This window comes from Pristiophorus japonicus, chromosome 27 (assembly GCF_044704955.1).
Source record: "Pristiophorus japonicus isolate sPriJap1 chromosome 27, sPriJap1.hap1, whole genome shotgun sequence".
NCBI lineage: Eukaryota > Metazoa > Chordata > Chondrichthyes > Pristiophoridae > Pristiophorus > Pristiophorus japonicus.
The window spans coordinates 3829161-3842889 of NC_092003.1; the positions used below are offsets into that span (position 1 = coordinate 3829161).

At 51.8% G+C, this 13729-nt stretch overlaps 1 protein-coding gene across 2 annotated transcripts in view; it reads right to left on the bottom strand.

Moving 5' to 3' along the window:
* Window positions 1-2320: 2320 nt before the first annotated feature.
* Window positions 2321-13729, bottom strand: part of ubxn1 (UBX domain protein 1) — a 31861-nt gene continuing 20452 nt past the window's right edge. For both annotated transcript variants that reach the window (XM_070868140.1, XM_070868141.1), the window contains exons 8-11: window positions 12452-12503; window positions 9040-9153; window positions 5715-5895; window positions 2321-2670 (exon numbers count right to left, since the gene is read on the bottom strand). In XM_070868140.1, the coding sequence (XP_070724241.1) occupies window positions 2630-2670; window positions 5715-5895; window positions 9040-9153; window positions 12452-12503 (388 nt within the window). In that variant the 3' untranslated portion in view covers window positions 2321-2629. The remainder of the gene's footprint in view (window positions 2671-5714; window positions 5896-9039; window positions 9154-12451; window positions 12504-13729) is intronic.

Genomic DNA, 13729 nt, shown 5'->3' on the forward strand with positions numbered 1-13729 from the left:
CCAAATTCCACCCTTTCGGGTCCAGAGGAGTGTCCGATACAAAGCTGGAAAAGTTCACAACACTGACGGGCTGGGGAACTTGTATTGTACGGTAGCATTTATCTTTTAAGATTAGACTTGGCAGGACTTTTTCTTTTAAATAGTCGTTCAAGGGATGAGTGTGTCGTTGTGGGGAGTGAGCAGGAGAGAGGGTTTAGGCTGGGATATTAAAGGAGATAGGGAGTGACGGATATTGAAGGATGTGAGAATGGGTAGAATAGACTGGGTGGGATATTAGGGTACAGGGATACGCCACAGTATCAGTACCAAGGGAGCGCGCTGCTGGTGGGGCGGTAGCGAGGGAGCACCGCACTGTCGGAGGTGCCGTCTTTCTGATGAGACGTTAAACCGAGACCCCGTCTGCTCTCTCGGGTGGATAGAAAAGCTCCCACAGCACGATTTCGAAGAGTTCTCCCCGGTGTCCTGGGGCTAATATTTAATACCTCAACCAACAAGACTAAAAACAGACTGGTCATTATCAGACTGGTTGTTTGTGGGAGTTTGCTGTGCGCAAATTGGTTGCCGCCTTTAATAAGAACATAAGAATTAGGAACAGGAGTAGGCCATCTAGCCCCTCGAGCCTGCTCCGCCATTCAAAAAGATCATGGCTGATCTGGCCGTGGACTCAGCTCCACTTACCCGCCCGCTCCCCATAACCCTTAATTCCCTTATTGGTTAAAAATTTATCTATGTGTGATTTGAATACATTCAATGAGCTAGCCTCAACTGCTTCCTTGGGCAGAGAATTCCACAGATTCACAACCCTCTGGGAGAAGAAATTCCTTCTCAACTCGGTTTTAAATTGGCTCCCCCGCATTTTGAGGCTTGCCCCCTAGTTCTAGTCTCCCCGACCAGTGGAAACAACCTCTCTGCCTCTATCTTGTCTATCCCTTTCATTATTTTAAATGTTTCTATAAGATCACCCCTCATCCTTCTGAACTCCAACGAGTAAAGACTCAGTCTACTCAATCTATCATAAGGTAACCCCCTCATCTCCGGAATCAGCCTAGTGAATCGTCTCTGTACCCCCTCCAAAGCCAGTATATCCTTCCTTAAGTAAGGTGACCAAAACTGCACGCAGTACTCCAGGGGCGGTCTCACCAATACCCTGTACAGTTGCAGCAGGACCTCCCTGCTTTTGTACTCCATCCCTCTCGCAATGAAGGCCAACATTCCATTCGCCTTCCTGATTACCTGCAAACTAACTTTTTAGGATTCATGCACAAGGATCTAAAAGAGTTTCATGCACAAGGACCCCCAGGTCCCTCTGCACTGCAGCATGTTGTAATTTCTCCCCATTCAAATAATATTCCCTTTTACTGTTTTTTTTTCCCCCAAGGTGGATGACCTCACATTTTCCGACATTGTATTCCATCTGCCAAACCTTAGCCCATTCGCTTAACCTATCTAAATCTCTTTGCAGCCTCTCTGTGTCCGCTACACAACCCGCTTTCCCACTAATCTTTGTGTCATCTGCAAATTTTGTTACACTACACTCTGTCCCCTCCTCCAGGTCATCTATGTATATTGTAAACAGTTGTGGTCCTAGCACCGATCCCTGTGGTACACCACTAACCACCGATTTCCAACCTGAAAAGGACCCATTTATCCCGACTCTTTCCTACGTTACAGCAGTGACCACTCTCCAAAAAGCACTTCATTGGCTGTAAAGCACTTTGGGACGTCCGGAGATGGTGAAAAGTGCTATGACTGGGTTGGACAGACTGGATGTGGGGAGGATGTTTCCCCGGAGCTGGGAAGTCCAGAACAAGGGATCACAGTCTCAGGATACAGGGTAAGATATTTAGGACCGAGATGAGGAGAAATGTTTTCACTCAGAGGGCGGTGAACCTGTGGAATTCTCTCCCACAGAAGGCTGTGGAGGCCAAGTCACTGAATATATTTAAGAGGGAGATAGATAGATTTCTTGACACAAAAGGCATCAAGGGAAAAGCAGGAATATGGTGTTGAGATAGAGGATCAGCCATGATCATATTGAATGGCAGTGCAGGCTTGAGGGGCTGAATGGCCTACTCCTGCTCCTATTTTCTATACAAATGCACATCTTTCCTTTTAAAGACAAGAATAAAGTGCATCTCTCCCCTGTTCTCCATTAAACTCCTGACACGAGGATTATCGACTATCCTTTACTGACCCAATTCCATATTGGAATTTTATGAAAGGACTTACCACAGACACAACCCCACGGGGTACCACAAGCTGAAAGAGCGACGTTGTCGGGACAGGATACAAAGCATCGAGTAAAATCAGCTGGACAATCGAAATTTTACACTTTTTTTAATTACACTTTTTCCATTTATCTGGAGATAAACAAGTCTTTCCTTAAAGAAGGCTGGTCTCACACGGATAAAGCACTGGTGATGGTACGCTTGACGCACCCATGGGTGCTGATTTGCTGGGCGTTGAGATCAGGCAGGAGAATGCAAGGCCATGCTCGCTCGCTCGTTCTCTTGCGCTCTCTCTCTCTCTCTCTCTCTCTCTCTCCCCCTCGGTAAATTTCCGGCACAGATACGCCGCTGACTTAGTGCTGCGGTGAAGGAACATCGAGTGGGGGCCCCCGTCACGGGTTTTACTTCTTGCAAACGAACAAGACTGCAGAAGGAACCAGACCTGGAAAAAAACGACAAAACAAAAAGACAAGAATTAATTCGCTGCACCATTTTTTTTTAAAATCGGTTTGGGTGGGGGGGTGGCTCGGGAAGCGGTCTGGGTTTAATGTACAACCTACAGAGACACAATTTGCCAGACCAGAGACGCTAAACCAAAGCACCATCTGTCCTCTCAGGTCCCATGGCCACGATTTCAATGCAGAGCAAGAGGGAGTTTTCCCGGTGCACTGGCTAATATTTATTCCTCAACAAACATCACTAAAAACCAAATTACAGGTCACTGTTGTAATAAAGCTCACAGCAACTGCAATGTGATAATGATACATTTTGGCCCCAGGACACCAGCGAAAACTCCCCGGCTCTTCTTCAAAATAGTGCCGTGGGATCTTCTGCATCCACCCGAGGGGGTAGACAGGACCTCGGTTTAATGCCTCTCCGACAGTGCGGTGCTCCCTCAGTACCGCCCCTCCGACAGTGCGGTGCTCCCTCAGTACTGCCCCTCCGACAGTGCGGTGCTCCCTCAGTACCGCCCCTCCGACAGTGCGGTGCTCCCTCAGCACTGCCTCTCCGACAGTGCGGCGCTCCCTCAGTACCACCCCTCCGACAGCACGGCGCTCCCTCAGTACCGCCCCTCCGACAGCGCGGCGCTCCCTCAGTACCGCCCCTCCGACAGTGCGGCGCTCCCTCAGTACCGCCCCTCCGACAGTGCGGCGCTCCCTCAGTACCGCCCCTCCAACAATCCCTCAGTACCGCCCCTCCGACAGTGCGGCGCTCCCTCAGTACTGCCCCTCCGACAGTGCGGCGCTCCCTCAGTACCGCCCCTCCGACAGTCCCTCTGTACTGCCCCTCCGACAGTGCGGCGCTCCCTCAGTACTGCCCCTCCGACAGTGCGGCGCTCCCTCAGTACTGCCCCTCCGACAGTGCGGAGCTCCCTCAGTACTGCCCCTCCGACAGTGCGGAGCTCCCTCAGTACTGCTCTGGGAGCGTCAGCCTGGATTTTGTGCTCAAGTCTTTGGAATGGGGGCCCGAACCCACATACTTCTGAGGTGAGAGAGAGAGTGCTACCCACCGAGCCACAGCTTTAGCACAACTCATGCGTTTGAGAGAGTTACATTTGCAAGGCAGGAAATTGCGGCAGACAATTTGCGCACAGCAAGCTCCCACAAACAACATGTTTGACAAATTTGCTAGAGTTCTTTGAGGATGTAACGAACAGGGTGGATAAAGGGGAACCAGTGGATGTGGTGTATTTAGATTTCCAGAAGGCATTTGACAAGGTGCCACATAAAAGGTTACTGCACAAGATAAAAGTTCACGGGGTTGGGGGTAATATATTAGCATGGATAGAGGATTGGCTAACTAACAGAAAACAGAGAGTTGGGATAAATGGTTCATTCTCGGGTTGGCAATCAGTAACTAGTGGGGTGCCGCAGGGATCAGTGCTGGGACCCCAACTATTTACAATCTATATTAACGACTTGGAAAAAGGGACTGAGTAACATAGGCAAGTTTGCTGACGATACAAAGATGGGAGGAAAAGCAATGTGCGAGGAGGACACACAAAATCTGCACAAGGATACAGACAGGCTAAGTGAGTGGGCAAAAATTTGGCAGACAGAGTATAATGTTGGAAAGTGTGAGGTCATGCACTTTGGCAGAAAAAAAATCAACGAGCAAGTTATTATTTAAATTGAGAAAAATTGCAAAGTGCTGCAGTACAGCGGGACCTGGGGGTACTTGTGCATGAAACACAAAAGGATAGTATGCAGGTACAGCAAGTGATCAGGAAGGCCAATGGTATCTTGGCCTTTATTGCAAAGGTGATGGAGTATAAAAGCAGGGAAGTCTTGCTACAGTTATACAGGGTATTGGTGAGGCCACACCTGGAGTACTGCGTGCAGTTTTGGTTTCCATATTTACGAAAGGATATACTTGCTTTGGAGGCAGTTCAGAGAAGGTTCACTCGGTTGCTTCCGGGATGAGGGGGTTGACTTATGAGGAAAGGTTGAGGAGGTTGGGCCTGTACTCATTGGAATTCTGAAGAATGAATGGTGATCTTATTGAAATGTATAAGATTATGAGGGGGCTTGACAAGGTGGATGCAGAGAGGATGTTTCCACTGATGGGAGACTAGAACTAGAGGGCATGGTCTTAGAATAAGGGGCCGTCCATTTAAAACAGAGATGAGGAGGAATTTCTTCTCTGAGGGTTGTAAATTTGTGGAATTCGCTGCCTCAGAGAGCTGTGGAAGCTGGGTCATTGAATAAATTTAAGACAGAGTTCGACAGTTTCTTAAACGATAAGGGGTTATGGGGAGTGGGCGGGGATGTGGACCTGAGTCCATGATCGGATCAGCCATGATTGTATTAAATGGCGGAGCAGGCTCGAGGGGCCGAATGGCCCACTCCTGCTCCTATTTCTTATGTTCTTATAAACGATCAGGTGATCTGTCGCTCCCTCTCAGAGATCTCAGTAAATCAGTCAGATTATAGCCAGGGGAGCTCGTTCAACTGCCCCCCCTCCCCCCCCCAGCCCGCAACTGTACGATCAGGATCACAGGTCACACACATGGATACCCAAAGTGTCTGGAAGAGTTATAAGGCATTTTATTAAGGAGCGGTAATTCAAATATAGTCAAACACAACACACAATCGGGTTAGACACTACGACCGTGACAAGTAGCTGGTACTAGTCCCGAACAGTTCTTCTCTGCACCGTCTGCCCTCTCGGTCTTTGTTTTATTTTAGGGGTGGGCCTAGTGTAGGATATGGACAGGACTACTTAAACTTCGAGGCATGGCGAGTTCTTTGTCACAACTCTTCCCATGAGATCGCACCTTGTCTTGGAACCGTTTTTTTTTTAAATCACACTGTTGCTTGCTTGACCTTTTATCAAGGCCTGTTGTTGCATTATGCCCTTGTAACTCAGCTCTCTGTACGATTCCTTATCGGATGTGACTGCAATCCTTCAGGGTTATCGACTGCCGAGCTCGAGACCCGGACACACGAGACTATTCCTTACACAATTCTGACACAAGGCATCTACCTAGCTCCTGAAGGGGTTTCTCCATGTCCTCCTCGGAGAAGACTTTCCGCGGGAACGAGGTCATCAGGTTGAAGTTGTCGCTGTCGTCCTGTCGCTGCAGCTGGACGTACAGCCGGACAGCCGCGAGCTGCTCCCGGCTCTTGAAGGACTGCGTGAGCTGTGTGCCGTCTAGTAACCGGATCTGAGCACGGGAGGGAGAACCAAACGCAGTCAAGCACGCGACCCGACACAAACTCATGTACCTCACTCCACCCTGCCTCCCCCACCCACCCACCCTCCGAGTTCCGACGGTGCAGCCCCCTTCCCTCAGTCCCACCGACGGTGCAGCCCCTCCCAACACCCCACCGAACCCTCCCTCCCTCCCCCACCTCCCCCTACCCCGGACTCCAGAGGTTAAATTATGAGGTGTGATTACACAAACTATAGTTGTATTCCCTGGAGTTTGGAAGCTTAGGGGGTGATTTGATCGAAGTTTTCAACACATTAAGGGGAACCGCTAGGGTAGATAGAGTGACACTATTTCTGCTGGTTGGGAGTCTGGGACTAGGGGGCATAGGCTAAAAATTAGAGCCAGTCCTTTCAGGAGTGAAATTAAGAAACTCCTCTACACACAAAGGGTGGTGGAAGTTTGGAAACCTCTTCCGCAAATGGCAATTGATGCTGGGTCAATTAATTTTAAATCGGAAATCGACAGATTTTTGTTAACCAAATGTATTAAGGGATACGGGGCAAAGGCGGGTCCTATGGAGTTAGGTCGCAGATCAGCCGTGATTTCCTCGAATGGCAGAACAGGCTCGAGGGGCTGAATGGCTTCCTCCTGTTCCTGTGTCCAACTGACACCGCAGCCCACCCTCTCAATCCCAACCACTAACAATGCAGCACTGTAACTGCAGGAGAATACCTGCATGTATCTCTATATAGATTAGTTTAATAGTCCCAGATGCCAGCTAACACCGGCTGCTGGGGAAAGAGACATTTCCAGGTCATATGCTGCGTATGTTTTACTTAGAATTCGATTAGATTTATATAGATTACATGGGATATACGGCACAGAAACAGGCCATTGGGCCCAACCAGTCCATGCCAGAGCAGGGAGGTTATGCTTCAGTTGTACAGGGCCTTGGTGAGACCACACCTTGAGTATGGTGTGCAGTTTTGGTCTCCTGGTCTGAGGAAGGACGTTCTTGCTACTGAGGGAGTGCAGCGAAGGTTCACCAGACTGATTCCCGGGATGGCAGGACTGACATATGAGGAAAGAGACTGGATCGACTAGGCTTATATTCACTGGAATTTAGATGAGAGGGGATCTCATAGAAACATATAAAATTCTGACGGGACTGGACAGGTTAGATGCGGGAAGAATGTTCCCAATGTTGGGGAAGTCCAGAACTAAGGGACACAGTCTAAGGATAAGGGGTAAGCCATTTAGGACCGAGATGAGGAGAAACTTCTTCACCCAGAGAGTTGTTAACCTGTGGAATTCTCTACCACAGAAAGTTGTTGAGGCCAGTTCATTAGATATATTCAAAAGGGAGTTAGATGTGGCCCTTACGGCTAAAGGGATCAGTGGGTATGGAGAGAAAGCAGGAAAGGGGTACTGAGGTTGAATGATCAGCCATGATCATATTGAATGGTGGTGCAGGCTCGAAGGGCCGAATGGCCTGCTCCTGCACCTATTTTCCATGTTTCTATGTTATGCTCCACTCGAGCCTCCTCCTGTCTTTCCTCATCTAAATCTATCAGCATAACCCTCTGTTCCCCTTCTCCCTCATATGCTTGTCCCAGCATCATCATAATAGGCAGTCCCTCGGAATCGAGGAAGAATTGCTTCCACTCCTGAAGTGAGTCCTTCGGTGGCTGAACAGTCCAATATGAGAGCCACAGACCCTGTCACAGGTGGGACAGATAGTCGTTGAGGGAAGGGGGGAGTGGGACTGGTTTGCCGCACGCTCCTTCCGCTGCCTGCGCTTGACCTCTGCACGCTCTCGGCGACGAGACTTGAGCCTCCCCTCAAATACATCGATACTATTCGCTTCAACCCCTCCCTGTGGCAGCGAGTTCCACATTCTCACTGCTCTTTGGGTAAAGAAGTTTCTCCTGAATTCCCCATTGGATTTCTTGGTGACTATCTTATGTTGATGGCTTCTAGTTATGCTCTTTCCCACAAGTGGAAACATTCTCTCTGTATCCATTTTATCGAAACCTTTCATAATTTTAAAGAGCTCTATTAGGTCACCTCACAGCCTACTTTTTCTTCTCGTGAAAGCACCCTTTCAGGCAGCAAGTTCCAGACTCCACCACCCTCAGTGAAAAAATACTTCCTCATCGCCCCTCTAATCCTTCCACCAATTATTTGAAATCTATTCCCCTGGTTATTGACCCCTCTGCTGAGGGAAACAGGTCCGTCCTATCCACTCTATCTAGGCCCCTCATCATTTTATACACCTCAATCAGCTCTCCCCTCAGCCTCCTCTGTTCCAAAGAACACAACCCCAGCCTATCCAATCGTTCCTCATCGCTAAAATTCTCCAGTCCAGGCAACATCCTAGTAAATCTCCTCTGTACCCTCTCCAGTGCAACATCCTGGTAAATCTCCTCTGTACCCTCTCCAGTGCAACATCCTGGTAAATCTCCTCTGTATCCTCTCCAGTGCAACATCCTGGTAAATCTCCTCTGTATCCTCTCCAGTGCAACATCCTGGTAAATCTCCTCTGTATCCTCTCGAGTGCAATCACATCCTTCCTGTAACGTGGTGACCAGAACTGCACGCAGTACTCCAGTTGTGGCCTAACTCGTGTTTTATACAGCTCCAGCATAATCGTAAAATTAGAGAAGGCCGTTTTAGGAAATCAGGATGCTTCTTTTTTCCACAAAAATGATAGCGGCAAATCTGAAGCGGCCTGCTCCTGTTCCTACGTGGCACAGGATCAAAGCTGAACCCGTAACTATTCGATCGCCAATATATGTGCACTCGGCCCGTGTGCAGCAGAGCTGGTCTCCAGTCGTCTTGGTTAACCCTGGCCACTGGACCAAGACCTCGCTCTGTCAAGCCCCGTGTGGTGGCTGGTGTGCAACGGTCACCCCACGTTAAAAAAATCCACCCACAGGCATCTTCCACCCTTCAAGGCTGGACATATTAGGTCCTTCATTGAAGCACCTGTGAACTCATCCCTTTTTGGCGTGGAAGCAAGTCATCCTCGTTTCGAGGGACTGCCTATGAGCTATCGCCAGCGATGATTCAGCCCCGTACGCCCCGGTTACAACTCCTCTCTGCTGTGTGTCGCTTCCCCAAAACCTGAACCAGCAAAATAAAAATGGCCGTTACCTGTAATCTGCATTCGTCGTACTCCCGCTTTGCCGGCGGCACTTGGCTGGACTGAGGGACTGCTGGTGCCGGTTGTACCGGGGCAGCTGCTGCCGTGACTCCACCGCCGCCAAACTGGAACGCGAGGGAAAATTTTTTTACAAAAGGGACAAGGTTGAACAAGCCGAGCCGCCTGATATTTTAATCTTGGCCACCGCGGCAGGCACCATCGATACAATTAGTCCCGGTTCTCCACCGCAGCTCCCCCCCCCCCCTCCAACCACAAATGTCTGATCCCAGGGTGCATAAAGAAGCTGCATTTGTATAGCACCTTATGTCCTCCCATCACCTAAAACACCTCACAAATCATCACTCGAGAAGCGTACGCGCGATTATTCAGAGAACTGCGGCAGCCATTTTGCATACAAGTTCCCACGAACCGCAAATAAATGAATCTGTTGTAGTCAAATTGGCAAACACCGGCGTCTGGGCACTGCTGGTCTGGTGACAATGTCCCAGTTTGAAGACCAGGCCCTCAAATCCAGCACCAAGCTCATGGTCTACAGGGCTGAAGTGATACCCGCCCTCCTGTATGGCTCAGAGACACGGACCATGTACAGTAGACACCAAGTCGCTGGAGAAATACCACCAACGATGTCTCCGCAAGATCCTGCAAATACCCTGGGAGGACAGACGCACCAACGTTAGCGTCCTCGACCAGGCCAACATCCCCAGCATCGAAGTACTGACCACACTCGACCAGCTCCGCTGGGCAGGGCCACATTGTCCGCATGTCCCCCAGACACGAGACTCCCAAAGCAAGCGCTCTACTCGGAACTCCTTCACGGCAAACGAGCCAAAGGTGGGCAGAGGAAACGTTACAGGGACCACCCTCAAAGCCTCCCTGATAAAGTGCAACATCCCCACCCACACCTGGGAGTCCCTGGCCAAAGACCAGTCCGCCCTAAGTGGAGGAAGAGCATCCGGGAGGGCGCTGAGCACCTCGAGTCTCGTCGCCGAGAGCGTGCAGAAACCAAGCGCAGGCAGCGGAAGGAGCGTGCGGCAAACCAGTCCCACCCTCCCCTTCCCTCGACCACTGTCTGTCCCACCTGTGACAGGGGCTGTGGCTCCCGTATTGGACTGTTCAGTCACCTAAGGACTCGTGTTTAGAGTGGAAGCAAGTCTTCCTCGATGCCGAGGAACTGCCTATGATAGAAACATAGAAAATAGGTGCAGGAGCAGGCCATTCAGCCCTTCTAGCCTGCACCGCCATTCAATGAGTTCATGGCTGAACATGAAACTTCAGTACCCCCTTCCTGCTTTCTCGCCATACCCCTTGATCCCCCGAGTAGTAAGGACTTCATCTAACTCCCTTTTGAATATATTTAGTGAATTGGCCTCAACTACTTTCTGTGGTAGAGAATTCCACAGGTTCACCACTCTCTGGGTGAAGAAGTTTCTCCTCATCTCGGTCCTAAATGGCTTACCCCTTATCCTTAGACTGTGACCCCTGGTTCTGGACTTCCCCAACATTGGGAACATTCTTCCTGCATCCAACCCGTCAGAATTTTAAACGTTTCTATGAGGTCCCCTCTCACTCTTCTGAACTTCAGTGAATACAAGCCCAGTTGATCCAGTCTTTCTTGATAGGTCAGTCCCACCATCCCGGGAATCAGTCTGGTGAATCTTCGCTGCACTCCCTCAATAGCAAGAACGTCCTTCCTCAAGTTAGGAGACCAAAACTGTACACAGTACTCCAGGTGTGGCCTCACCAAGGCCCTGTACAACTGTATCAACACCTTCCTGCCCCTGTACTCAAATCCCCTCGCTATGAAGGCCAACATGCCGTTTGCTTTCTTAACCGCCTGCTGTACCTGCATGCCAACCTTCAATGACTGATGTACCATGACACCCAGGTCTCTTTGCACCTCCCCTTTTCCTAATCTGATGATGATGATGATAATTCCAACCCTGCCTTCAACTGACATGCACATAATCTCCGAGCACGCATTCTCACACACACACACAAGCAATCAGAAATACCAACCGTGGTCAGTCTCCCCGCCCTCCAGTCGACTGTAGCAGCCCCAGCAGTACTCCAGCTGATGAGACCTGCTCAATCAGACACAGACACTGACCCATGATGTTCCCGCTCCATATGAAAGATTTGCATTTATATAGCACCTTTCACGACCACTGGATGCCTCAAAGCGCTTTAAAGCCAATGAAGTGGAGTGTGATGTGGGAAATGCGGCAGCTAATGTGCGCACAGCAAGCTCCCACACACAGCAATGTGATAATGACCCAGATCATCTGTTTTTTAGTGATGTTGGTCGAGGGATAAATATTGGCCCTGGGACACCGGGGAGAACTCTCCTGTTCTTCTTCGAAATAGTGCCATGGAATCATTTACGTCCATCTGAGGGGGCAGACGGGGCATCAATTTAATGTCTCATCCGAAAGACGGCACCTCCGACAGTGCGGCGTACCCTCAGTACTGCCCCTCCGACAGTGGAGCACTCCCTCAGTACTGCCCCTCCGACAGTGGAGCACTCCCTCAGTACTGCCCCTCCGACAGTGCGGCGCTCCGTCAGTACTGCCCCTCCGACAGTGGAGCACTCCCTCAGTACTGCCCCTCCGACAGTGCGGCGCTCCCTCAGTACTGCCCCTCCGACAGTGCGGTTCTCCCTCAGTACCGCCCCTCCGACAGTGCGGCGCTCCCTCAGTACCGGCCCTCCGACAGTGCGGCGCTCCCTCAGTACTGCCCCTCCGACAGTGCGGCGCTCCCTCAGTACCGCCCCTTGTTGAGGGAAGGGGAGGGTGGGACAGACAGTGGTTGAGGGAAGGGGGAGGGTGGGACTGGTTTGCTGCACGCTCCTTCCACTGCCTGCGCTTGGTTTCTGCACGCTCTTGGCGACGAGACTCGAGGTGCTCAGCGCCCTCCCGGATGTACTTCCTCCACTTAGAGCAGACTGGTCTTTGGCCAGGGACTCCCAGGTGTCGGTGGGGATGTTGCACTTTATCAGGGAGGCTTTGAGGGTGTCCCTTGTAACGTTCCCTCTGCCCACCTTTGGCTCGTTTGCCGTGAAGGAGTTCCGAGTCGAGCGCTTGCTCTGGGAGTCTCGTGTCGGGCATGCGAGCAATGTGGCCCTGCCCAGCGGAGCTGGTCGACTGTGGTCAGTGCTTCGATGCTGGGGATGTTGGCCTGGTCGAGGACGCTAACGTTGGTGCGTCTGTCCTCCCATGGAATGGGCCTTACGCTAAACATCTGTAAGACCAAGGTCCGAGGCTGGCGACACTCACTGCCCGAGGCTGGCATTGGAAGAATGGCCAGCGGGGTGGAGGTCAAATTGGGTTCCTGCACCCGAGGGACACCGCCATCCCCACCCCCACAAACCAGAAGAGGAGCCCCAGCAGCGACAGTTGCAGTTACCTTCAGGGCTCTCTCAGCTTTGTCTCTCTCAATCTTTTCGCGCACTCGCTGCCTGAAACAGTGAAAGACAACAGTTAGGTCTGGCAGTAAAAGGCGACTGCAGAGGTTTCACACCGAGGTGCGCCCGAGACATTTCTAATCGTCGCTTCGCTGATCCATCTCCAAAATCCATACACAGAGTTACGCTAAACTTGTAGCGAACCTTGGTTAGACCACACTGCGTACAATCCTGGTTCCTATATTATAAAAAGGATAGAGAGGCACTGGAGAGGGTGCAAAAAAGTTTTACAAGGGTGATACCAGAAATGCGAGGGTGCATCCACCAGGAAGTGCGGCACTCCCTCAGTACTGACCCTCCGACAGTGTGGCACTCCCTCAGTACTGACCCTCCGACAGTGTGGCACTCCCTCAGTACTGCCCCTCCAACAGTGCGGCGCTCCCTCAGTACTGCCCTTCCTCAGTACCACCCCTCCGACAGTGCGGCGCTCCCTCAGTACTGCCTCTCCGACAGTGCGGCGCTCCCTCAGTACTGCCCCTCCGACAGCGCAGTACGGCGCTCCCTCGGTACAGCCCCTCCGACAGTGTGGCGCTCCCTCAGTACTGCCCCTCCGACAGTGCGGCGCTCCCTCAGTACTGCCCCTCCAACAGTGCGGCGCTCCCTCAGTACAGCCCCTCCAACAGCACAGTACGGCACTCCCTCAGTACTGCCCCTCCAACAGCACAGTACGGCACACACTCAGTACAGCCCCTCCGACAGCACAATATGGCGCTCCCTCAGTACTGCCCCTCCGACAGTGCGGCACTCCCTCAGTACTGCCCCTCCAACAGTGCGGCGCTCCCTCAGTACTGCCCCTCCAACAGTGCGGCGCTCCCTCAGTACTGCCCCTCCGACAGCACAGTGCGGCGCTCCCTCAGTACTGCCCCTCCGACAGCGCAGTACGGCGCTCCCTCGGTACAGCCTCTCCGACAGTGTGGCGCACCCTCAGTACTGCCCCTCTGACAGCGCTCCCTCAGTACTGCCCATCCGACAGTGCGGCGGTCCCTCAGTACTGCCCCTCCGACAGCGCAGTACGGCGCTCCCTCAGTACTGTCCCTCCGACAGTGTGGCTCTCCCTCAGTACTGCCCCTCCGACAGTGCGGCGCTCCCTCAATACTGCCCCTCCGACAGCGCAGTAAGGCGCTCCCTCGGTACAGCCCCTCCGACAGTGCGGCGCTCCCTCGGTACAGCCCCTCCGACAGTGCGGCGCTCCCTCAGTACTGCCCCTCCAACAGCGCAGT